The sequence below is a fragment of the Nilaparvata lugens genome, chromosome 3 (genome assembly GCF_014356525.2).
Source record: "Nilaparvata lugens isolate BPH chromosome 3, ASM1435652v1, whole genome shotgun sequence".
Classification (NCBI taxonomy): domain Eukaryota; kingdom Metazoa; phylum Arthropoda; class Insecta; order Hemiptera; family Delphacidae; genus Nilaparvata; species Nilaparvata lugens.
In genome coordinates this window covers 28,579,883-28,607,736 of record NC_052506.1, presented here as the reverse complement: position 1 = coordinate 28,607,736, position 27,854 = coordinate 28,579,883, and the positions used below count along the sequence as shown (strand labels likewise).

The 27,854-nt window shown below is 35.7% G+C and overlaps 1 protein-coding gene across 1 annotated transcript in view; it reads left to right on the top strand.

The window, feature by feature from the left end:
- The first annotated feature begins 351 nt into the window (after positions 1-351).
- LOC111051638 (intraflagellar transport protein 140 homolog) overlaps positions 352-27,854 on the top strand; it is a 73,679-nt gene continuing 46,176 nt past the window's right edge. The window contains exons 1-11 of the mRNA XM_039422759.1: positions 352-535; positions 6,008-6,229; positions 8,480-8,701; positions 11,484-11,748; positions 15,463-15,641; positions 16,342-16,543; positions 21,603-21,817; positions 23,338-23,518; positions 24,459-24,681; positions 25,571-25,774; positions 26,586-26,751. Of these exons, the coding sequence (XP_039278693.1) occupies positions 389-535; positions 6,008-6,229; positions 8,480-8,701; positions 11,484-11,748; positions 15,463-15,641; positions 16,342-16,543; positions 21,603-21,817; positions 23,338-23,518; positions 24,459-24,681; positions 25,571-25,774; positions 26,586-26,751 (2,226 nt within the window). The 5' untranslated portion in view covers positions 352-388. The remainder of the gene's footprint in view (positions 536-6,007; positions 6,230-8,479; positions 8,702-11,483; positions 11,749-15,462; positions 15,642-16,341; positions 16,544-21,602; positions 21,818-23,337; positions 23,519-24,458; positions 24,682-25,570; positions 25,775-26,585; positions 26,752-27,854) is intronic.

Below are 27,854 nucleotides of genomic sequence, written 5' to 3'. Positions count from 1 at the left end.
AATCAATACCGTATTTTGAAAATCAAGTTCGATGTAAAAAAACTTTTGTTGGAAATTTCATGTAGAATCTAAGCTCTTTGGTTGTTACTCTTTTTGTGGGACACTCTGTAAATGTAGACTATAGCAGCTATAGTTACATCTAATGGCAATCAACATTGTGAACCTTTAGATGGGGAAATAATTGAAACCGATTCAACAAAGTTCCTAGCTATTGTAGTAGACAAAAATCTAATCTGATAGAATATTCTTCTGACTGAACTTTGTCAGCAGTATATGTGATTTATTTTGTTACATATTTATGTTATTGTATCAATACATAAACTATTTTATTTACTCTATATGCTTTTCCAGGCTGAATATGGCTACATGAATTAGAAGCAAGGAAAAAATGTCACTCTACTTCGATTACACCGTTCATGTGGAGGATCCAGTAACATCGGTCAATGCCTTGGCTTGGCATCCACAACAAGCACTGCTTGCCATTGCTTGTCACTCTCAAGACATTGGAGGCAGTGTCACTATTTGTGATGACTTGGTAAAACTAGCTATCCATATTGTTTCTAAAATAGTTATTTATGTATTAAGAGCGTAAAACGCGATTTTATCGCTTGAGTCAAAACAGTTACCACGTGACGTGGAGGGGAGTCAAAACAGTTACCACGCTCCGCTACGCGTCGCGTAATTTTGACGAGAGCGATAAAGAAGCTTTTCGCTCAAATCACATACACAATTTTTTCTACAACTGCAGTATTGGATTCCAATACAATAAACAGTTTGTTATATATAATTTATCCGATTATTTTGATAAATCAATGTAATAATAATAATAAAATGATACAAATTAATTATTCAAATCCAATAATAAAATGATACAATTTAATTATTCTATCTAATCATAATAATCTAAGATTATAAAGATTTATTATTATAAGATAAAACAATTAGTATCATCTGCAATAAAATCTGGTAGGATCGTGATTTGAACCTAGGACCTTCAGCGTGTCAGTCAACGCTCTACGAGACTTTGACACCATGACCGTTTGAAATGGAGCGAAAAAGTAGGGACATGTACTTATTGGAATTGCATTTTTCTAAAATATAGCCTACTGCACATGCGCTGCGGTTAGCGAGCGGTAAAGTAAATAGCTGGCGAGCGTAATAGTAGATTATCGCTCGCTCATCACAATAAGAACTGTTTAATGATGAGTTTTCAGTTCGTAAAGAAGAACTAACTATACGAGCGGTTGCAGAAAAATAGTTTTCTGATTTACAAAAATCCTTTTTTGTCCAATGTTTATTGTTTGATAAAAACAATTCTTGTAAGAGTGATGATTGTCCTACTGTAAACCATTATTCAATAAATGGTTGTTACATCAAATCAAAGAATTTAGATGGAAAGCTAAGAATTGTAATTTGTTTTCATTCAAATATGCTATATTTCCAAATATTACATCAAAATATAATATAATACAATTTGTGAAAAACTTGTAAGAGCTATTAATAACTGCAGGCTTCAAAATACTCTTGGTAGGGTTAAAACCCATTTCTAATCTTATTGAATGAAACCACACTTGAAAAAATAGGCTCATTGAATAAAAATATTTCCTTGCCAACTTTCCCATCCTGCATCAGAATGATTTGTGCCCTGCTTTGTGTCGTACTAGAATAATTTTCTTGATTCTACAGTCGTTTTTGTTCATGTTTGAACTATTCATATGGCTACTGGTACAAATATTTGTATGAATAAACTATTCTGACTCTGCATTGTTGTACAATTTGTATTGTGGTTGTGAATTAATTGAATTTGAATGTTGTAATTGGAAATGATTCACAATGATTGATAGTTTTATATATTGATATCTCAGGTAGGCTTCTCACTCAAGTTTATCAACTTTGAGTTGAGGCTTTCCTCAGGGAACAGTCCTCTCGCCAATATTCTTACTAATCCACATTAATTATCTCTCAAAAATTGATATCAATAGCTGTAATGCTATATATTTTGCCTTGGTATTCCCTGGATCAGATTTGAAGCAGGTTGAACGGTTAACGGAATCGGGTCTGGCTATTGAGAAATCATGGCATGATCAACATTCATTAACTGTGGATGCGAATAAAAGCATATACATGGTTTTGTCAACCTCAGCGAGATCAGCCGCCCAAGTAGGGGATCACACGGGTATTAAAATTCTCTGCCCTGACTGCGCCTATTATAGTGAACTGGGATATGAACAAGAGAGGTATGGGGACTGTGGGTGCAGCTCGTTAGAATCAGGTGGATATAGTAAAGTATCTTGGCGTGATGTTCGACTGTCATCTAAAATGCATAGAAACATATAAAATGGCATTTGCGCAATCAGTTATTGAATACGGAATCAGGGTATGGGGTGGTGCCTTGGATACATAAATAAACAAAATACTTGTAATAAAAGTCGCTCTTGGCCGTCCTGGACGTTACTCAGCACTTCTACTGTTTGTCGAGTTCCCCGTTCTAACAATAAAGCAATTTCATATGAAAATTTGAATACTGTACCTATATATTATACAGAGTGAGTCATTTGTATGGGAACCATTCCATAAGTTGAAGACTGTTGTAGGTATACTACTGTAACTCCAGGATAAGTTATTGGTCGAATACTGCACCTTTTGACGTACAACTTAATTTCAACACCTCATAAGGGGGTAACTTAGGTGTTGTAACTCGAATATTTCAAAAGTAAACACCCATTGTGTGGTATATCATTTTAAAGACCTTTTTAAAATAGGAAAGATGGCATCAATAAAAATTTTCTATGACACTTGTATCCAAAATGGCGTCTGATTGAAGTTTCAAGTAAAAACTAAAACTTCAATCAGCTGCTATTTTCGATACAAGCATCATAGAACATTTTTATTGATGCCATATTTCTTGTTTTAAAGAGGCCTTTAAAATGATGTACCCCACAATGGGTCTTTACATTTGAAATATTCGAGTTACAACCCCTAAGTTACCCTCTTATGAGGGTTTGAAATTAAGTTGTACGTCAAAAGGTAGAGTATTCGACCAATAACTTATCCTGAAAGTTACAGTATTATATCTACAACAGTCTCCAACTTATTGAAAGTTTTATCTTTCCCAAGAGAAGAAATGCAAGACCTGACACTAAATGGTACACAGGTGAACTAAAAACTCTTAAAAATGAATGTGATGAGTTGTATTATCTCTATCAAGTTTACAGATCTCAACATTTAAAAAATCTGTACAACTCCTCTAAAAATAAATATAAGAAGTCAGTTAGGGATGCAAGAAAAAAGTACTTCAGTCACATGATTCTCAGTTCTCAGAATGTGAGTAAAACTACTTGGAACATAGTTAGATCACTGTCTAATGTTAACACAAAATCTACCAATGTAAGGTGCTCAATAACTGCAGAAAAGTTCAATAATTATTCCACAGGACACATAGCAAACCTTAGCAGTAAGATTCCAAAGAGCAACCTGCTCTCTTCTGATTATTTGGAGAGGGTTGAGAAGCCAAATAGTAATTTTTCTTTTAAGTCTGTCACTGTGGAGAAGGTCTTTGCAATGATTCATAATCTAAGTAATAGTAAATGTCTAGATATTTATGGCTTAAATTCTCTTTTATTGAAAATCTCTGCGAAGTATTAGCCTACCTAATCAATGAATATGTTGTTAACTGTTCTGATTTTCCTCCTGAGTTGAAGAAAATAAAAGTAATACCTATTCATAAAAGAGGCTCCAAAGATGATGCATCAAACTTTAGACCAATATCAATAGTGCCTATATTTTCTAAATTATTTGAGATGATAATGCAGAAGCAACTCTCTGAGTATTTCGAAAATAATAAATTATTGTCAGATAAGCAATTTGGCTTCAGAAAACAGTGTAGCACAAGTAAGGCTGTGCAGAAATTAACAAATCAAGTTGTAATGGATCTTGAGAGTAGGTTTCTTGTTACTTTCAAAAAACTTAGGCTATGTGCACATGGTAGCGTCGCACCGCGCGGCTTGAGACGCGCGTCCGACCGCGCGGTGCGATATACAATGGAGATAATGACAGCGTCCACATGCACCACTCACTCAAATCTGGACGCAACGCGCACTGCGCCGCCCAGACTTTCAACCTGAACCGCGCGGCGACAGCGCAGTTCCTAGTACACTACAGTCAGTTGGACTGTACACATGAGAGCAGTCGGACGCGAGTTTTGATCTAGTTCACTTGTTTTGTGTAGTGATTTTGCAGCAACTCTGTTCAGTGTGCAGCCATGGAAATGAACAATTTTGACACAGAATTGTTTATAGAAGAAGTAAAAAGTCGACGTGTATTATGGGATATGGCGAGTCCTGATTACAAGAACAGAACAAGAACTTGATGCCAAGTCGTCTTTTACGATCTCCAACAACTCGTCAAAAGATGAAATCGACATTCGCAAATAGTTAAAAAATTTGGGTTCGTATTTCCTCAAGTTAGGGTAAAGTGTCACAAAAGCACCATGCGTTAATCTATTGGTCAAAATAGGGTGAACGCAAAAGTTTCTTTGCCTTCGTTTTTTCGCTTTATATCTACAATACACAAGCCACATACATGTTACCTCTTCAACTTCCATTGCTAAACTGGAGGTGGACGCCGCGTATAAAACGCTTGCATGTGTACAACTGCAGAATTTTGGACGCGCGTCGCACCGCGCGGTGCGACGCTACCATGTGTACATAGCCTAAAGCTGTTGACTCTGCCGTCCGTCTATGTTATGAGCCTGCTTCTCTATATACATACGTATAAAGGGGATTTGCTACTGGCACTGAAGTCCATAATCATAATACGAGGCACAGAAATAACATAAGAACTGAATACCTCAGGTATTCACGATCACAAAAAAGCTGGCTGTTTATTGGAGTAAAATTGTACAATTTCTTGCCACTATCTATTAGAAGCCTTTCTTGTATGAGTTTCAAAAAAACTGTTAAATTTATCCTGCAGCAAGAATGCATTTATACAGTGGCTGATTTTTATGAAATTGATATTCGTATGTATGAATTGTGAAAATGGGTTTGTAAATTACTTTGTATTGTAGAATCGTATTGTTTCTGTGCTTTGAATTTTTTTTTTTGTATAATATTATATGTGTGTGTATATGTATATATGTATGTATATATCTATATATGTATATGTGTATGTATGTATAGATGTGTATATATGTGACGATTGACCATACATTTTGTTAAATGTCTTATGTCAATATAGTTATTTGTGCAACTAGTGCGCAAAGTGACAGTTTGCTGCACCGAAAGAAACGTTTACGCCCGAGCCGTAGGCGAGGGCGGAATGGTTTCTTGAGTGCAGCAGAGGAACTTTGCGCACGTATTTCACATTAAGTTTTTCCTACAGTTACCATTGAATATGAAAAGTGGGTAATTATGGGTAAAATTGCCTGAAATGCATCAAATGTTTTTCTGTGTAATTTTATTATTGATAAAAACCTTAATTTATTGTCAAATTGAATAAAAATGTTGTCCTTGGTTATAATATATAATTAATAATTAGCGCGTTGTGCTTCGTTGCACCTCTGCTCACTATAGCAGCCCAGTCACTGTTACCAACTTCATTTTGATTTTGCTGCACTGTTGCTCCATATAACCTACTAAGTATTTTGCATTGCCATGTTGCAAATCTGGAGTGCAGAAAAATTTTTCTCGCACTAGAGCGGAAAAGTGATTCTTTGCGTTCTGTAATCAGTGCAGCAATGGCCACTTTTCAACGTAACTGTAGGAAAAATAAATTTCTATTTCTATTTCTATTTAATACATATGACCCACTCTGTATATAAAATATCTCTTTATGATAACTATACAACTTCCGAGATCAACCAAACTATATTATTAATAGAACTGACTTAACTGTTTGCCAAAGAAAATTCACTGATATAAGCAATATGAACTCATTAACATGGTATTTTAGTTTTAATTTAGGGTTTAGAACTTTGAGTTAGTGGACTGTTGGTGTGTTGTAACAGGGCGAAGGCCTAAGAGAAGTACAGCCGGCGCGTGCGCAGTGCGCTGCAGTAGGCGTGGCTTGGCACCCGGCACGGCGCATGCTCGTCTCGGCCTGGGCGAACGGCGAACTGCGCGTCTGGAGCGGCGAGCGCGACTTCTGTGCGGCGCCAACCAAGCACGCTGCTCCCCTGTATCTTGTCCTCTGGTCGCATCTCGGCGGTCGCTTCATCTCCGTTGACATCGTACGTTATTACTGTGCTAAATCATAAAAAATGAATTAAATTAATTTATTGCTTCACAAATGAAGTTACAGATTTATAAAACACTAGCCGTCAGGCTCGCTTCGCTCGCCATATCCGTCTAGCCAGGGGGCTCCGCCCCCTGGACCCCCGACTGGATCGTCCAAGAATGAGATCAGCAGGCTCGCTTCGCTCGCCTGCATTTTTTCATTTGAGCATTTTTATCATAATTATGTTAGGACAATCCAGTCGGGGGTCCAGACTAAACGTCTGGCTAAAACGGATATGGCGAGCGAAGCGAGCCTGACGGCTAGAAATATAATATTCCCGGGATTGAAGTAGCAGTGCCCAATCAATTTTTCCGCGATAAATGCATTTAAATCTTCAACTTGGTGCCAACCTAACAAAGTCAACTCAACTTAATGCCAACCAGACAAAATTATTAATTTAGTTGTCAGTTAACAACTGTTTCGAAGAGGTACTCTATCTAGATTATAGTTCTATAGTAACATATGATATGGAAATTTCAATTATAATTAAGAGATTGGGAGAAGAAGAATATACATGCTAAAAGACGAACTTTAAACCCTTAAAAACAATCCTTAGAGTTAAAATATTGCCAAAAGATTTCTTAGTGCGCCTCTAAAGGGGCAATTGCAGTAGGTCCATTGAGATTTTTAGGCTTCAGAAAAGTGCAGTAAGAATAATAATGAATGAAAACCAAAGATCTCATTGTAGGCCTCTTTTCAAAAAACTTAGGCTATGTACACATGGTAGCGTCGCACCGCGCGGCTTGAGACGCGCGTCCGACCGCGCGGTGCGATATACAATGGAGATAATGGCAGCGTCCACATGCACCACTCACTCAAATCTGGACGCGCCGCGCACTGCGCCGCCCAGACTTTCAACCTGAACCGCGCGGCGACAGCGCAGTTCCTAGTACACTACAGTCAGTTGGACTGTACACATGAGAGCAGTCGGACGCGAGTTTTGATCTAGTTCACTTGTTTTGTATAGTGATTTTGCAGCAACTCTGTTCAGTGTGCAGCCATGGAAATGAACAATTTTGACACAGAATTGTTTATAGAAGAAGTAAAAACGACGTGTATTATGGGATATGGCGAGTCCTGATTACAAGAACAGAACAAGAACTTGATGCCAAGTCGTCTTTTACGATCTCCAACAACTCGTCAAAAGATGAAATCGACATTCGCAAATAGTTAAAAAATTTGGGTTCGTATTTCCTCAAGTTAGGGTAAAGTGTCACAAAAGCACCATGCGTTAATCTATTGGTCAAAATAGGGTGAACGCAAAAGTTTCTTTGCCTTCGTTTTCTCGCTTTATATCTACAATACACAAGCCACATACATGTTACCTCTTCAACTTCCATTGCTAAACTGGAGGTGGACGCCGCGTATAAAACGCTTGCATGTGTACAACTGCAGAATTTGGACGCGCGTCGCACCGCGCGGTGCGACGCTACCATGTGTACATAGCCTAAAGCTGTTGACTCTGCCGTCCGTCTATGTTATGAGCCTGCTTCTCTATATACATACGTATGAAGGGGATTTGCTACTGGCACTGAAGTCCATAATCATAATACGAGGCACAGAAATAACATAAGAACTGAATACCTCAGGTATTCACGATCACAAAAAAGCTGGCTGTTTATTGGAGTAAAATTGTACAATTTCTTGCCACTATCTATTAGAAGCCTTTCTTGTATGAGTTTCAAAAAAACTGTTAAATTTATCCTGCAGCAAGAATGCATTTATACAGTGGCTGATTTTTATGAAATTGATATTCGTATGTATGAATTGTGAAAATGGGTTTGTAAATTACTTTGTATTGTAGAATCGTATTGTTTCTGTGCTTTGAATTTTTTTTTATAATATTATATGTGTGTGTATATGTATATATGTATGTATATATCTATATGTGTATGTATGTATAGATGTGTAGCCTATATATGTGACGATTGACCATACATTTTGTTAAATGTCTTATGTCAATAAATAAATTTCTATTTCTATTTCTATTTAATACATATGACCCACTCTGTATATAAAATATCTCTTTATGATAACTATACAACTTCCGAGCTCAACCAAACTATATTATTAATAGAACTGACTTAACTGTTTGCCGAAGAAAATTCACTGATATAAGCAATATGAACTCATTAACATGGTATTTTAGTTTTATTTAGGTTTTAGAACTTTGAGTTAGTGGACTGTTGGTGTGTTGTAACAGGGCGAAGGCCTAAGAGAAGTACAGCCGGCGCGTGCACAGTGCGCTGCAGTAGGCGTGGCTTGGCACCCGGCACGGCGCATGCTCGTCTCGGCCTGGGCGAACGGCGAACTGCGCGTCTGGAGCGGCGAGCGCGACTTCTGTGCGGCGCCAACCAAGCACGCTGCTCCCCTGTATCTTGTCCTCTGGTCGCATCTCGGCGGTCGTTTCATCTCCGTTGACATCGTACGTTATTACTGTGCTAAATCATAAAAAATGAATTAAATTAATTTATTGCTTCACAAATGAAGTTACAGATTTATAAAACATAAACAAATGTATTAAACTATTAATTTCATTATCATATATATGAGTATGTCATATATGAAACACATTCCTGGGCACTGCAAAGGAAGAACAGGTATACAATGTTGTATAACATTTCATCGTATATCTATTGTTTAGGAAGTTATTTCCATCAGGAGATTTTCACATCATTTTTATATTTTTTCTACTTAGTTTAGCCTAGGCTTCCGTTTTTCGAGAAAAATATTTCGTATAAAAATTATAGCTTGTTTTAAAACCTTCAAAATGATGTATGGAAAGTCAAACTTTTTCTATGTTCTATAATTTGTCATTTTTTCAGAAAATTGATTCTCTTGTCTAGCGTCATCAGTTGGTTTCATATCTGAGGATGTGTATTTTGCTGACTGTATTTTAACTTATGTGTTTTCGTTTTCCCTGTAGCTTTTTTATTCTATTCACAAATCTACATATAATGATATCCGCAAAATCAAAGCCCATTCAAGTTGAAAAATGTTTTATCATAGCGATGTCTTATTTCATTGGCTAAGCCGACTCCACACATGGAGGGTAATCCGAAGTGCGGCCTCGAGGAGAAAGGCCTCGAGTGAAATCAAATCGAAATTCATTGACATTACTTTACTTCATACAATTCATAGAAAATGATTACATTATGTTTATGAGGAAATATTGCAAAAACTAAATTTATGAAAACGTTTCAAAAGTTATTACATTTTTACATCATAAAAACCATGAGTCCTTCCAGAAAAACGAGCCTGTGTTCTGGAAAGACCTAATGAGTAAATGGATCCATTCAATGTTCAATTGAATACACTATCTCAACAATAATAATTTTGAGTTGGTCTTGAAATACATTCATACTAAAATCACAGATAAATAATATTACTATTATCTACTGTTCTAATTAGCAACATTGTAACATTTGATTTAGTAAAATATTTTGATATTTTTCTTACTTTTGCTGATATACTACATTTACTACGCTACTATTTTAGTTACTATACGTTCTGATTCATACATTGAATCAACCATTTAATCGTCTCTCAAACCCTTTTCTCAATTCTGCATCGTTTTCTTTCATCCTTTGTTCGTGTCATAACATTTCTCATTTCCCCAATACTGCAATAATGTACTGTACAAGGATAATATTTTATAAAATTAACAATTTCTTATTCTATTTTTGTTTATCAACTGCTCTTACACTGCATCAAGTAGGCTAACCTACTTTCTGTTACGTTTAGTGAACTTTTCCTTTTTTGAAAATACAACTTCATTTGTAATTACGACTTTATTCCAAGTGCTTCATTAGTAAATTACGACTTTGAATAGTAGGTGGTGGAGAAAGTATTTGCTATGTTTAGATGTCATTCTTAAGGTTATTTGCATGCAGTAGTAACTTATATCTGTATGTAGTATTATTGTTTTCCAATGTACTGAATTTTTTCTTGAGCTGTTGCTTAATATTTTATTTTAGCTCCATAGTAAATACAACTTCATTAGTAATTACGACTTTATTTCAAGTACTTCATTAGTAAATTACGACTTTAAATAGTAGGTGGTGGAGAAATAATAATAATAATAATAATATATTTATTACCATTTGGTCTACAATAAACATTGGTCATCGTCACAAGTATGCAAAATAATACAGTATTTACTATGTATTTGCTATGTTTAGATGTCATTTATAAGGTCATTTGCATGCAGTAGGTAGTAACTTATATCTGTGTGTAGTATTATTGTTTTCCAATGTTCTGAATTTTTTCTTGAGCTGTTGCTTTATATGTTATTTCAGCTCCACAGAGTAGACTATTAGAATTATTCTTTGTTTTTTTTTACTGTATGTTCTAGTGGAGTTGTTTATTGCTTATCTGTTTGCTACTTTTATAAATTAATATTGTATGATACAGTAGCTCTACTAGAGTAGGAAATTAGCTGTATTTTCTCCTACTGTATATTCTGTAGTGTAGCAGATAATAAAGCAATAAAGTTTGCATAAACTTTGCATAAAGCAAAGAGTATTGGCTGGAAATAGAGCATACTTCAGTAACATGAAACTTTTGAAGAACAGGCTCATATGTAGAAACACGAACCTTAAAATATATCAGAGCCTAATTCGACCTGTTGTAACGTACGGCTGTGAATCTTGGACGTTAACAAAAGAAGACAAAAACCATTTAGGCGTTTTTGAAAGGAAAATCCTAAGAAAGATTTATGGTCCAGTTAAAGAAGGAGAGGAGTGGAGGAGAAGAACTAATTCAGAGCTCGAGGCATTGATAAAAGGCCGAAATATTGTAAAATTTATTAAGGCACAGCGGCTTAGATGGTTTGGACATATCTGTAGAATGAACGAAAACAGAATGCCTAAAATAATATTCAAGGAGAGGCTACATTCAAGAAGAAAGATAGGAAGGCCGAGAATAAGACGGGAAGATGAAGTGAGAGACGATCTCCAAAAAATGGGATATAGAGGATGGAGACAATTAACAGAGGACCGAGAAGCGTGGAGAGCTGTAGTGGAGGCGGCCAAAGCTCATATTGGGCTGTAGTGCTTAAAAAAAAGCAGATAATAAATGCATGCTTATTGCTGTTACTTTTTATTTTTCACTTGTTCTTTATATTATTCGCATAAATACTCTTCATTTGATTTGTACAGTATTCGCAGAAATAAAGTCAAATTTATCAGTTTATTATTATCGTGCAGAACGGAGTGGTGATAGGCTGGCGCGTGGACTCGCGGGGCCAACTGGTGTCTGTGTGGGAACAGAACGCGGGCGCAGAGGTGAGCTGTGTGGAGTTCAGGCGCGCGCGCCCAGGCCCTGACCTCAGTCGCCTTGCGCGCAAAGCGGTGGCGGGCGATCAGCGCGCCCTCGATGTCTTCAGCGCCTGGCGACCTCGCACCGCCGGTCAGCCTCCAGCCTTTGCCGCCTCACAAGACCATCTCGCCTGCTACGTCGCCACTCACACCGGTAACAAAAATCTAATTACTCCATTTTTTCAAGATTTTAACATGCTCAGCGATTACGATATAATTATAGAACAAACTTACTTTAATATAATTGAAGTAGAATAATCATTAAAAAATATAATCCCATTATATTAGGCGAGCAATTTCTGTATTTATATATCTGGTTATTTTTAAATCTGGCTATTTTTATATCTGATTATTTATGTCAACGGTTCTATAGTGAGGTCCACGTTATAATGACAGTGGATGAAGATAGAAGAATAGCGATGCCGATTCTCTGCATTAATTAATCATATTCCTACACTGTCAAAAACATAATTGGCATGATTGTGGACCTAGAAAAGGATAGTACCACCGGCTTTGTCGAATGATAGACAAGGATAGCAAAACCAAAGTTGATCAAATACTGTCATTATAACGTGGACCTCACTATAACGATTTTCACGAAATTTGGAACATAATAGGTTTATGATATAAAGATTCGATTGCACTAGGTCTCATCCTTGAGAAAACTCGCTGAACGACATTAAAAGGATAATTTATTCATCCTTTGCTGAAACAGCTGTGGATAGTAAAAAAGTGAGTATGTGAAAAATCAAAATATCGCATCCCCGAAATTCATAAGATGACGTATAGCCAGCTGAAAAATATAAACACGATCATTTTAGAGAATTGTGTTCAGTCATGGATACTTTAGATAAAGGCTGGAGCGCACAACTTGGCAACGTCGCAGTCAAGCTCAGCTTCAGGCCGAGCAAATTGAATTCACTTGGGTAGACTCCCGATCAACTACCAGCTTTATGCCCTTTATCAAATACCAGTACTGAGAAATTCAATTCGATGATAGTAAAAACATATATAATATTAACTGATAGACTAATTTTAACTTTAGTTCTAGGAGTTTCAAGTATAATGCCCAGCTTGGCAATATATTTCACTGTACTTACTTTCTGTGTCTGTATTTCCTACGAAGGAAAACATTAAGTGATGAAATAATACATCAAATTGAAGAGAAAACAAAGCTCTACAAATCTACGGTGTGCATTCATTTATACGATGCATTGTTGAAGAGTTGTAGGCCCTGAAACATCAAAAAATAGTATTAAGAGCTGTTATTTTAACAATTTTACACTTTTAAGAGCGTATATCTCGAAAACTGTTGGAGATATCACAAATCACCACGGAAAAAATATTGTAGAGAATTTATCAAGCTTCATTTCTGAATAGTTAGTCATGTCGGTTGAACGCATTTTTCTCAAGATATGAGCGTGAAAACAAAACATTGGAAAATGCAACTTTTAAACCACCCTCACCCCTTTAGCACAAGGGGTAGAGATGGGGACTTTTGATATGTTCACCTCCCAACTGGTCCCAACAAAGCTGCAAAGTCAAAAATTGTGTTCAAAACATTCTCTCTAAATTCCTTTGTCAATTGGTCTATTTTTGCATAACTGAAGATATCACACTCAACACTGAAGCTGCTGCAACAGTCGTGGGGATGTGCGTAAACTTGTGATATTATACATCAAATTGAAGAGAATTTGATGTTCTATAAGCTCATGATCCCATCGATATTCGAAAAGTTATGAGCAAAAATAGCAAAAAATTGATGGAAAATGTGTTTTTCCAAAAATGTTACATCTTTTAGAGCGGATATCTCGGAAAGTGAAAGAGATATAGAAAAAGTTGTTGGATCAATATTGTAGGAAATTATGTAAGCTTTAATTTCTTATAGAATATTCATGCCTGTAAAATGCATAATTTTCGAGTTATATGCGAGAAACCAAAAAATGGTACCTTTGAACCACCCCACCCCCTTAGCGGAGGGTGTAGGGGTGGGGACTTTTGATATGTTTACCTCCTCACTACCCTTAACAGAACTGCAGGTCAAAAATTGTCTTCCAAACTTTTCCCTCTATACCCTTTTTTGAGCATTCATTGCCTTGAAACGGAAAAAATCCAAATTTTTCTCAACATCGACCGAATAAACACAAAATTCTCCAATACATGCAGGATCGCGGCCCTTTAACCTTTTCCCACCTTGTCTTAAAACCATAGATGGCAAATTTCTGTTTATTTCAAAATTAAAGCACTATCTATTGCAAAAACCTTACTACACAGTTTCTGAATGTGTTTAAGAAATTACTTTTCAGCATTAAGGATAGTCCTTTTGAGGTTTAAGCGTTATAATCAGTTGATCATACTTTGGTCACTCCACGACAGCATAGGGTGAATCACTAATATTTGACAATTCCCCAGTCAATAGACTGTGGCGAAGAATAAACTCAACTAAACTAATCTTAACTATTCAAATCATGTACTTAGTTTACAAATTAGAAAACATTTAGTTCACAATAAATTAATAAGTAGTATTTGCATACACATAATATTATCCGTATAATATACTCATATACGTAAATATAATTACCTATATAAGTAATAATCATTCTTACTCTTTATAAGGCTACTTTGAAATTATTAAAACATGATATAAATCTTCAATAATGTACTCTTTATATTTTTTTCTTCCAAAACACGACTAGTTCCAACTCATCTAAAGCCATTCTTCCTAAATAAAAAAAGATGAGTTGAAACAAGTCTTGTTTTAAAAGAAAGAATAATAATAAAGGGTAGGGTACTGTTGGTAACTGTTGATTCTATTAAATCATTCACTATGAAGAGATAGCAGACTTCGTGTGTCTGCAGCGCTATTGTCCTGTCACCAGCTGGCTCAGATCTTAGAATAGTAGACTTGAGATGCGCGTGAACACTAGCGTCAGTTGATCAATTTTTATAACGGCAAGGAAAGTTGTGTGAGTGCGCCACACCAGATTTTTCCTTTTATATTATCCTAGAAATGCAAAATTTCCAAAAACCTTATATATACGTTGACGCGCAATTTAAAAAGGAACATACCTGTCAAATTTCATGAAAATCTATTACCGCGTTTCGCCGTAAATGCGCAACATATAAACATTTAAACATTAAGAGAAATGCCAAACCGTCGAATCTTAGACCTCACTTCGCACGGTCAATTATTATTTTTATAATAGGCTTTGTCATTCTCACTTGTGAGTACAAATTACGTGCTTTAGTAAAATGTTTGAAAGGTTCAAAAAGTATGTGACAATATTCAGAAAATAATGCTTGATGAAAAACACCAAATAATATTGCATACAGTACCTTCAAAATTAATTAATCCCATACAAACAATATCATTGAGTTAAATCCAATCAAAAATCTTCTCAAACATGTATTTTCCCTTAAAAAAACAAGTTTGGGATAATTAATACATTATTGTATTTATGATTGTGAAAGATATTGAGATTATTATTAGTTGCATAAACTGGCGTAAACCCACAGCGGAAAGCCATTTACTTCATTTTTTTCAATTTTTTATAAGCAGTTATTGGAGAAGTGTTATGTAAATATCAATGGGTTGGTATCTTGTGGTTATACTAGATCGCTAGATGATTGAGATAATGGTTTCTGTGTTTTGTCTCCCTTGTCTGCTTTCCAATCAATCATCTATTATTGCTTTGCATTTTCTGAAATGTGTTGTAGTTCAATGTTCCAAGATGTAATTAACAATAATATAAAAACTGCTTCATTCGCCATTAGTGCTGTTGAACTGGTACATGTTCAACAATCATTATGCTCGATGAAAAACCTTGTTACGATTCAAAATAAATTGAAGTTTTATCACTTATTTTAGGAAAGGTGCTCCACATATCAGAGAGTGGAAGCTGTCAAGAAGTGTTGAATTGTGGCAACGCCAGAATAAAGCGAATGCTTCATCACGAGCATGAAGACAGTCTGATTATTCTGACGGATGGGTTGAGCATCGGCCATTATGCTGTGGCTCAGGATGGATCGCTCGTCGAAGTGAATAAGGTGATTAATTACTTTTCCATCATATTCCTCCATTGTGCGTTTCAGTATTTCAGTCGTTTATTTTATTATTTATCCGATTTTTACCGGTTACCTGTCATTTTATTGCTTCTCCTGTCAGAACTATTCATATTTATTAGGCTACCCAAATGTTATAACATATTCTCATCATCTCATTACCCACGCAACAGCTAAAGCTTATGTGGGTCAATCAATCAAATCAAATCAAATTTTTTATTTACACATTGTTGTGCAAAAAGTTAATTGTATCAAATAGTGTATCATCAAAAATAAAATCAAAACATAGAACATATATGCCATACAGTAGGCCACTACATCAATCATATATAGTATTAGTAATTTCTTATATTATTGTAAGTTTCATTATCAAAAAACTCGTCAACACTATAAGATGCCCCTTTTACCAAAAAAGAAAAGACATCTTTTTTGAAGTATTAGCGGGTGTCATCTAAAGATCATCTAAATATCTATGGGTGTCATCTAGTAGATAAACAAAATTTATCCAATTTAACGCAAGCACTCTATTCACTAGACCACTCCAATGATGTAATTTCTTTGATATATTAAATGAATATGAATACTATTCTATTATAATTTGACTTCCACAATGATTTGTAGGATTGATTCACATACAAAATTGTTGTAGTATTTGTGGTAGCTAGATTGATTGGTTGGATTGCAGGTGAAGATGAGTGCGGCTGGAGCGGAGGGGAGCGCTGCAATGGTGTGGGCAGGCGTTGGTTTGGTGGCCTGCGCAGTGGGATCCACAGTGGTTCGCTGCTGGGAGCTCTCATCCGGGGACTCCTACTCGCTGCCCGTCCAACCGCACGATCAGGCCACCGCCAACCAGGCCATCACAGCTCTCGCCTACTTTGCACAGGACGGTCAGCTCAAATCAATCAACCTTTTATTGTCTTTCAAGAAAAAATAATTAGAAAATAAAATAGAAATATCGTCTTATGCAACAAATAGATGAATACAAAAATAAATACAAGCTACATCTGTAATATACTACAGTTAACTGTGACTATATTTGTATGGCTAGTCCGTGAACAAATAAAATGACTATTTATTTAATTAGAGAGTCCTCCACCGAAACGGTATGTTTCAAATGGGCAACACTCCTCTATTTTAAAGTTGAAAAATAATATCATTGAGATGATTGATTTTTGTTCATTTTCACGCTGACAAATGTGGAGTTTGCTCTCTGAAGTTTGCTCCCACTCTCTCTCAATAGTTGACAATTGATCTGAGTGACGTTCTGATCTATAGCTTGTCGCAGTTCGCCCAACTTAAGATGCTTTCATATCCCCACAAGAAAAACACACATAGTCTAGAGAACGAGGCGCCAATGCAGATCACTGAATCTAGAGATAACGAGATTAGGAAATATATCCTGTCTTACACGTTCCATGTTCTCAGGAGTTCGAACTTTGCGACGTGGTCCCGGTTGCTGCGTTTTCATTGAACTACCTCCACTACGAAGGGCATCATCCCTATATATGATGCTTCGGCTCTCGGAATGTCGACGAAAGAGACGTTGAACTTTCGTAACTGATTCACCACACAACATGTAATAGTAGCAATGAGCAGACACACACAAACCTTCAGATTTATCACAACAGGGCAAGAAGATTTAGTGCTGACCCTAATTCGAAAACTAAAGGATGTTAGTGGAGAGTTTCTCTTGAGCTGGAATGAAAGAAACAAGGAAAGGATTAATGAGAGTTTAAATAATGAGTAACAACAACTTATCAAATTTGCTCAGCTTCGAGGATCTTGATTATTTTGAAGAAATAAATGATGAAGTGATCAACAACAGTCAACAACTTTGTGCAGCATTGAGTTCTTGTGATTTGAGCATCTTCTGTCTCAATATAAGGAGTATCAGAAGAAATTTTGATGAGCTGATGATTCAATTGTGCGACTTTAATTTTTCTTTTGATGTTATTATTCTAACCGAATGCTGGATTAGGACTGAATTTGTACTCCAGTCCATTCGAGGATATGATGTATTTTCCACCATAAACAACCCAATACTATAGAGAGAAATTGTATGAAGCTGGAAAGGATAATAAAGAAATGTAGAAAATAATCAAAGATGCTACTGACTCTAAATCAAAAACAAAAATGAAATTGAATGCTATTAAAATAGATGATAGGATTTTCAATCTAAAGGAAAATCCAGAAACTGTGCTCAATCACATAGCCTAAATAACTTTTTCACAAATGTAGGTGAAGAAATGGCGGAGACAATAATAGATTCCTTGAGAAAACCACTAGACCAAATCATATCCAAATATAAACCTGTTACAAGAACTCTACACTCCATCTACTTTCACCCAGTAACTGAAGATGAGCTTCTTGAAGCTATTAGTAGTTTGCGAAATGACAGTGCTCCAGGACTTGATGGAATCAATAATAGAACATTGAAGTCGATAAAAAATGTAATTGTAAAACCATTAATTCACATATTTAATTTAAGTCTGTCAAAAGAAATTTTTCCAAAAGGTATGAAAGAGACATGTGTTAGACCATTACATAAAGGAGGCGACAAAACAAATGCCACCAATTACAGGCCTATTTCACTTATAAGCAATATTTCTAAGATTTTGGAAAAACTGGTAAAGAAACGTCTTGTGAATTACATGGAAAAAAACAACTTACTATCCAGGAATCAATTTGGATTTCGTGAGGGGAGGAGTACAGAAGATGCGGTATTAGAATTGTCAAATTTTGTCACAGATAAGCTAGAAAATAACAAAAAATGTGCAGCAGTGTTCCTGGACCTAGCAAAAGCTTTTGATACTGTTAATCACAATTTACTGCTGAAGAAATTAGAAGCCATGGGAATTAGAGGAGTTCCTCTAGAATGGTTTAGATCATACCTCTTTGACCGGCGTCAGAAAGTCAAAGTTGAAGTACATCTCAGTTCAGAAAAAACGATGAAGTTTGTGATTCCCCAAGGAACAGTTCTTGGGCCAATTCTCTATTTGGCATATGCAAATGAGCTATGTTCAATTGAGATAAGAGGAAGAGTAATAGCTTTTGCTGATGATACGTGTATACTATTTGAAGGAAACACCTGGGAGGAAGTTTTCAATCTGGCACAGGAAGAATTGATGAAAGTCGATAAATGGTTAAGAAAAAAATTGCTTATAGTAAATGCAACAAAAACGAAATTTTCAGCCTTTTCTCTGACAGAACGGACGAGACCACCGGATTCTTCAATAATCCTGCATCACTGTGGAAGCACCAACAACCCGTGTGATTGCCCTTCAATTCAACAAGTCAATGAAATTAAATATTTAGGAACAATAGTGGACAACAAATTCAAATGGGACAAGCACATTAATCTATCAATTACCCGGTTCAGGAAGCTTCTCTACAAATTCTATCAACTCCGTAAAATCCTCAACTATGAGACATTAAAAAATGTTTATTTTTCTTTAGTGCAATCAATTTTAAGATACGTCATAATTATCTGGGGAGCTACGAATTTTATACATGTTGAACCTCTCTATAAACTTCAAAAACGAATACTAAAAATAATAGGCTTCAAGGAGAATCAATTCCCCACGAACATTCTTTTCAAGGACAGTAAAGTACTGAGTGTAAGACAACTCTACATCCAGGCTATCATCACGCGAATGAGGAGAAACAACGAACACATAAGAATGGCAGATCATAACCATCAAACAAGGCAGAGAAACACGCATTCAATAGTACCAAGGATGAACACTACATTTGGGCAAAGTACACTACATATATTTGGGACCAAACATTTACAATTCAATACCAAGTTACATTAGGGCAGAATTCAATAGACACCGGTTCAAGAAAAGTTTATTTTCCTGGTTGGTTGATATTGGGGTGGAAAATTGTGAAAATTTAGTTAGACTGTAAATATTGAAACTATTTATTCTTCATTCTTCTCTTTACTGTTTTTCATTTTTCTAAAATAACCTTTCTTATTATTATCCTTAGTAGAATATTAATATTTATCTACTAATTTCTTAATTTTGATTGTATTATAAATTTTTCCTAATTTTATTATAAAAAACTTTAATCCTATATCAGTGAATGAAGTTTGTAAATAGTAATTATAACACGCAACTAATTAGTTATACCCCAACACATATAATTTATAGGGGGGTGTATATTTATTCATTGAAGTTATCATTTATTCATTGTTGAAAAACCGCTGATTTATGTACTTACATTACAATACTATATTATCAATATTCTAATGTTGCATTCAATCTTCATTGTTATTAATAAGTTTTCATAATATGTGAAATTTGTTGCATAGTTAGCTGTTGTACTGTAATTTATTGTGGATTCGTGTATAAACCAGAATGTATTGTAACTTACTTCCTCCCCACAAAATTGTTGTACGCGAAAACTTGATGCTCTTCGGTTCACAGGGGCATGATGGCAACTGAACAATTAACAAGCATAATTGCAAGGTCAGACGAGTGACGTGCTGGCCTCGGCTCCCTTACCCAACACCTACCGGAAGCGTAATATCAACTTGAAAAACGTCCGTTTCCCATGACGGACCCTGTACTTAGACCCTGAATCAGTACTTGAAACTTCAAAGAAAATGTTTTAAGGGCGTCATCACAAAACCTTATTTCAAATAATATTCAGTGTAAAGTCTCTGAAGTGGGTAATACTTGAAAATCCGAGTTTTGAATAAAATTGAAAAATGTTAAGCTTCCATGAACTTATAAATAGTATAATAGTCTATTTCGGTTTAGAATCAGGTTCTAAACTGCCTCCAGTACCAAGAATGTCTACTGAAAACTAGGCATTACTTATACAGTATTATTTTTTCATAATCATGTTGAAATTTTCATCATGTCATGTATAATAGTCTATTTCGGCTTAGAATCAGGTTCAGTTGAATATTGACTACGAATACAGTCAGCATACAATTCTGACCAAAAATTCTTCAAATTTCCTCCTGCTGTTTAGTTTTTTGGTCAACATTTGCCGTAGCAGAAGTCCTTGGTTTTATTTATATAGCTTTCATTGGATATTTGAAATAACTATTAAACAGTACAAAAATTCTAGTATAATCAACGTGTACAACTAGTTAAGGCTGTTAGGTACTTTTTTTAAATTTGATAATCTTTTCCAATGTAATTGTTAAGATCAATAACAGTGAGAAAAAGTGGCAACTGAGATTTTCAAGTGGTCTAATAAGCGAGTTATGGGTTGTTGAAGTGCTAACTCCGTTTTCTTACCAGACCATTAACGGTTTCGACTATATTAACAGGACTTCTCTTTAAAATTCAAAAAATGTATCTTTCTAAACTAAAACATTTTATTCCCCATATCGTTCATAAATAAAAAAGTAAAATTTTTTGTAAATTCGATAACTTGTTTATTTTGGCATTAATCGCGAAAAAACGCATATTAGAACAAAGCCAATGATATACTGAATGTATAAAAAAACTCCAATGGAAAATTCGAAACCGTTAATGATCTGGAAAGAAAACGGAGTTAGCACTTCAACAACCCATAACTCGCTTATTAGACCACTTAAAAATCTCAGTTGCCACTTTTTCTCACTGTTATTGATCTTAACAATTACATTGGAAAAGATTATCAAATTTAAAAAAGTACCTAACAGCCTTAACTAGTTGTACACGTTGATTATACTAGAATTTTTGTACTGTATAATAGTTATTTCAAATATCCAATGAAAGATATATAAATAAAACCAAGGACTTCTGCTACGGCAAATGTTGACCAAAAAACTAAACAGCAGGAGGAAATTTGAAGAATTTTTGGTCAGAATTTTAAATATAATTTAAAACAAATAAAAAAAGTGCACCGAACAGCCTTAATATAGAAGTGCAAAAGACCAGAGTCCGAGTGAGGCAGTGAGGTGCTCAAATCTGATTATTTGTTGAATGAAAGTGGGTGTTGCAGGGACGTTGAGCGCATGCACGAACGTGGGCAACATTCTGTTGTGGCGGCGCAGTGGCGGGGGAGTGGGAGATGAGTGGGAGGAGCTTGCTGGCAGCCGTGTGCGAGGTCACATCCAGGCATGCAGCTGGGGCGCCTCCGCCAGTCTGGCCGTCTGCACCGCTGCAGCCGCCTTCCTGCTCAGGCAACACGAGCTGTCAGCCGCCTACACCCATCGGGTAGGCCTATATCACTGCAGCTGCTCCCCTATCACAATCTTCATTTTTCAATATTGTATCAGGAATAATAATGTTGTCAATAACTTAAATAAATAAATAAAATAAATAAAAAATATCAATATATTATATGCGTATGACATGAGGGAAAAACATATGGCATGAAAAATTATATATACCAACATGTATTGTTGTTTATTATGAATTAAAATACAAAATCAATAAAATATAAGAAAAGTAAAAAAAGAAGAAAGTCTTGCCAGTCAATGGCTCTGGCAGAATATGAAAATGAAAATCACACTTGAAGTAGCTGTATCGTTTGATTGTAAATTGCTACATCCAGGTCACTCAGCCTCTAAAGCATCCCTGGTTAGTGTGATAAGGCCCGCAGCTCCTGTTGGCAAGCTAAAAATATAAATCATCATTCGATAAAGCATGAAAACTAATGCTGAATTGCACTGATTTTGAACATTACACCAACATTATTCATGTTTATTACAAAATATAGTTAATCTTTTATCTATTACTCCAGTTCGTAAGACCACTTGAAAAGGGCCAGACCACATAAGGCGTTTCTCAGGCGCCAACCCAATCAGTCAATCGGAGAGCTTCCCGCTCTGCCGACTCTAAAAACGCCGTCTGAAAAAGATTGTGAAAACGCTTAATATAGTCTGGCAGTAAGGGCCAAGCCACGTGAAGCGTTTTTGAGCTGGCACTGCTGGACAAGAAGCTCTCCGATTAAGTGTGGGTTGGCGTATCGAGTGAGCTTCCTGTCCAGCCAATCGGAGAGTTCTTTGTCCTGTCATACCGACTTGAAAAACGCTACGTGTGCCTTGGCCCTAATATAATTGAAAATGTGAATGATTACTCGATAAAACATGTCAATAAAGCATATAGTTTAATCGTGGCATATAAATAAAACTGTGAATGTTGAATAAGTTTATGGTTTTTGAAGATTGAAATGATTGACAATCAATTTTCAGTTAGTGTTGAATTGGACTTTATTAATGTATATTCTAATTAAAATAATAAACTATAAATAAATTTGTTCAATTTAGTGTTAACTGAAGATGGAACATTCAAATGAGTTGCAACTTTCAAATTATGGTGTATAAATCTAGACGGTGAAGTTCCAAGTCCGACTTAGGTACGAACTTGAGTGTTAGGTGAATCAAATCAAGCTGATAATGAGCTTTGGTTTCATCTATTAAAATCTGTTACATTTCAATTTTCAACCAGTAGATAATCCAATTCCATTCAAACTTGCATGGTGCAGATAGGTTTCAAACGTCTATTCTTGTATCCTCCCATTATCATCTGACCCTGAAGATTAACTATTTCAAATAGCCCGATTATATCCACTTGCTTAGCGCTCAGCGAATTGTTTTTAAGCGAATTAAAATATTGATCATCAGTTTCTATGTTAATCTGCACGTATCCTCATCACAAACTATTCAGTAACATTTTCTCAAAGTACCAATTATTGATGAAGAGCTACATCATTCTACATTGATTTGTTGCAGGTCTCTACTGTTCAAGTATCAGCGTCAGATCTGGTGGTATCATTGGACGGTGACTCAGCTGAGCTGAAGACTGACCTGAAGGTGTGCGGTGTGTCCGTGTCCAAGGACAATATAGTCGTGTGGAGTGGAAAAACAGTGGTTGTGTACCAATCGGCTCCACTTACATCTCTCAATGTCATTAGTTAGTATTGCATTAATTTATGTTTTCAATTCAAACCAGTCTCATCAGTCCATTTTCCTATAAATTCTATTAATGAATAAATTGAAGTATTTTCCATGTGTTCCATACAATGATGAGTATTTTTTTTAATGATAACTGTTTGATATTGTAAAAACCACTCATTCATTAAAACAATTTGAGAGACTAGTTTCAGTTGTTACACCATTATCAATCTCCAGTGAACTCAGATTTGATATTTGACGCATTTTCATGTATAATAGCCCACCCAGTTAATAGTATTGTTGCGCAACATTTAAGAACTACTTGTTTGGATCAAAATTAGAAACAATTTACCTCATACATAGAAAAAAATAGTTTCCAGATAATTATTCATTACTCAGATAAATAATGGGCAGTACGAAAGAATGGGACATGATGAAGAGGCTGTCCACTTTTCCACGGCTCTTTGCTTATGCTAATGCTATTCCTATGTGCAAGATGAATCTTTTTTCTGAATAATCTATCTAAATCATGATAATTTATCAGCAAATCAGATAAATCAGATATAGCAAACCAATTTAAAACATCCCAATTTCAAAACAGTCGTGTACTGGCGCCTCTTTCTTTCTTCCTCTTTTTCGTTCACCCTTATTCCACTTATTCATCATCTTTTTTTATTATTATATTATATATAATTCCTTCCCTATTTAATCTTTTGTAAGTTCTTAATGACTCGTATTGAATTGTATTAGCAATTCTCACCTACGCACAGGATTTTCCTTGCAAGTGTTTTGGTTTCTTATATTTTTGCTGAAAGTTTTGAAGAACCAATAACGAATTTTTGATATCAGACTTTTTAAATTGCAATTCATCAAAGCTTTAAACTTATTTTATATAAATATGTCACTAATGAAATATATTATAAGAAAATTCAATTTTCATGAATGGAATGCATGTTTAGGTTCGTTTGCTTGCGAATGTGAGTGTGTTGCCCTGCTAGAACAGAGCCTGGTTGTGCTTGAGTCGAAGAGCAGTCACGTGCAAGTGATGACATTTCAGGGCACTGTCAAGCAGTCTCTCACATGCAGCAGCACACCTATTGGACTTCACCTATCTTCTTCGTCTTCTCATCTGGTTGTCTGGACTATGTCTGGTGCTCTCCATGTTTGGGACCTTACACGCAGGTAAATTCTGCATAAAAATATGTTAATTTATGAAATTTCTAAAGCCGTCTTAAGTTCAAATCCACAGAATTGGTGTATGACAAGGTCGTGTCGCTGACTTGTGTCACCTTCACGCCACTCCTATATAATCCAATGCAAACAAAAGTCCGTACCACTTCTATGGCTCTCCAATTGAGAGCTTTAAAATAATTGACGTTTCAATTTTATATATGAAAGCAAATGTTGATATGTTTTGAGCTGATAGAAATAACACTGCTATATTCTGATAGAAATAGCACTGTTATATTGGCCGACAAGACGAGCTTTCTCTTCGAATTATTTGATTTTTCGATTGATTTACTCAACGATAGAGTGCTTACGTAGGTAGATTCATATGAGTTCCACCAACTTAGATCCTGCCTTTATATTTGAAATATCTCTCCTTGATCTTTGAATAGTCTGATTTTGTTATAGTGACAGCAAATCATGATGAAAATATTTCTTTCCTGTTGAATCATGTTTGAATAATCATCATGAATCATGTTTGAATAATGTAAATTAGGCCTATCCAAAGTTATCATTTTTAACATCAGTATTCCGCAACTCAAGTTTCTTGGTATTATCCATCAGTTTGATGAGTTAGCAAATTCTGATATTAATTTCTCTTTCATACTATCGCTTATCTTGAATTTAAATTTTGAAGAGTATATAGAAATCAAAGTTTTTCTATAGTCTTCTCCCACGTTTGGTAGATTACAGCTTGCTTATTCACTCTACTCATCCATAAGATATGAATTCTAAAATGTTCAAAAATCCCAGATCTCAAATAAGAAACAAATCAGGTACACTAATTACAATAGTTAGTTGTTTGTACCGGTAAGTGTTTCAAATAGGACTGTTTTCATTGCAGAGAGGCAAAAGCAGTGTGTCCGCCCAAGGACCTGATGGAATGCTTGGATGACTTTGGTGAGGTGATTTGTGCCAGAGTCAATGCAAATGGCTCTCGTGTGTCGTTGAGTGTGGCTGGAGTCAACCTTCTTCCATTGCCCTCAGTCTACATATGGGACTTGGAAAGTGACTCACTATCTTGTCACTCATTCTCTGCTGATGAAAGGTTTGAATAATATTGCATTTTAAATCTGCAATCCGTTTTTCTCGATGCATAACTACTTTGTCATGACATAAGGCAGTATAATCTTTTTTCTAGAGTAAACATTCAGAGTAATTGTAAAAGCTCAAACTTGAGGTGGATGAATACAAATTAATCAATGGTTAATAGTTCACGCCTATTAAAATGTTCACGCCTCGTGGTATAGTGACTTTGAATCATAAAATTGAGTTGTTAGGAGTATTTCTTAGTTTATTTTCTTATGTCTATTTTCTTGAATATTTTGGAATGTATGTACCGTATGTATTTGTGTGAATGTACAAGGAATATTACTTCTATTGTATTGGAAAGAATAAATTATTTTCGTCGTTTTGAATGATCATTTTGGCACCCACGTTTAGTTATGCTGACGTTTATGGAGCAGCAGCTTCATGGTGTTCACCAAAAGCATTTAAAAACGTATGGTTCGGGGCAATTTTTTGAACCAACTCTAATCTCGTCGTCAAAGCACAATTCTATTTGATTAGCTGCTATACTTCTTGCTTGTGTATTATAAACGTTTTAAAAATTATACTGTAAAATAAATATCTGATTCTTTTCGATAATTATATAAAAAATTACCATAGCGTTGGGAAAATAATCAACTCATTGTCTAATCATATCACCCCTAAACACAGAGGTATAGTCTTGAAGGGGTGTTCTTGTAATAGTAATACTATTAAACTTGATTTTATTGTGCATTTTTAAGAATTAAAAGTTTTTTGATTTGATCATACCGGAATTAGGAAGAATCACTTTTCTAAAAAGCATTTTCTAGTTTCAGCAACGAAACAAAAAGGTTTATTGTCAATCACTTTTGGGATGAACAAGAGCCCCGATTGCTTGTATGTGAAGCCAAAAGACTCCCGCCAGATGCATCTCTGAAATCACATCATACCAATAATCAAAGGAGCCCGCCAAGTGATGCTGACAAACATTTAACTGTGAGTTATAAATTTTTAGTAAATCCTAGATCAACTCTTGTCTTTATCAATCTAGATCCATTTATAATTTTAAATTTCCATTTTTCATTTTATAACTATTTTTTTCTTTTGATAATAGCCATCTATCAAACTTGCTTAGTTGTAGAATGAGTTTTAGTCGAGAATACATTCCATCCATGACCAGTTTAAAACTCTTAGGGCCGGTTTCCGAGCTCGGGATTTAGCTAAGTTCTAGACTTTGAACAGCTGGAGTCAGAAAATTGGCCTTCCGAAACGGGGCGTAGTCGTAGTGTTTATGATAATCTTTATTTTATTTCTATAATTGGAAACGTTTTTCCTTGACGAAATTAAACATTTCTAAATAATTCAAAATAGCTTAAATACACTATTCTTTCTTTATTTTATTTTGTGTTCAATTTTCTAGTTTTTCGAAATTTAATTTAAACGTGGACTATGACTACGCCCCGTTTCGGAAAGCCAATTTTCTGACTCCAGCTGTTTTAAAGTCTAGAACTTAGCTGAATCCCAAGCTCGGAAACCGGCCCTTATTGTTTATTGTTTTGAAGGAACGGATTCAAGGATCCAAAGGTTCAAAGAACCCCACACGTCAACCGAAGCTTATTGTGTTCCCAAGTAGTATGTTAGTTAGGCAAACCAATACCTGTGTTCCTTACAAGAACCAAGAGTTTTTCCCTATACTAATATCCCATTCATCACCCGGTTGCTTGGGCTTGTTGCAATCCAGTGTGATATGCTTGGCAGTCTTTTCAGACTGATTAGTCCTCGTGACCTACGTGAGTTCCATTCCTGGCCTTCTTTGAAGGTCCTACCACTGAGGAAGGGGTGGCCAAGTCACCTCTAAGGCACCTGGCCACCCTTGACTCAGCCTCTTGACCCACATATGTGCCTGGAGTTTCACCCATCTCTGGTCTCTTGGGATTTTTCTTTTTGCCCCTCCAAAACTTCGCAGGGTCAGAAGCCTCACCTCTCCCAAGAAGTTTTGCCTAAGTCCTTCTTTGAGCAATGGTGAGTTTTGGTCTCTCCACCCACAAACTCGTGACCTACGTGAGTTCCACTCCTGGCTTCTTTGTAGGTCCTTCCGC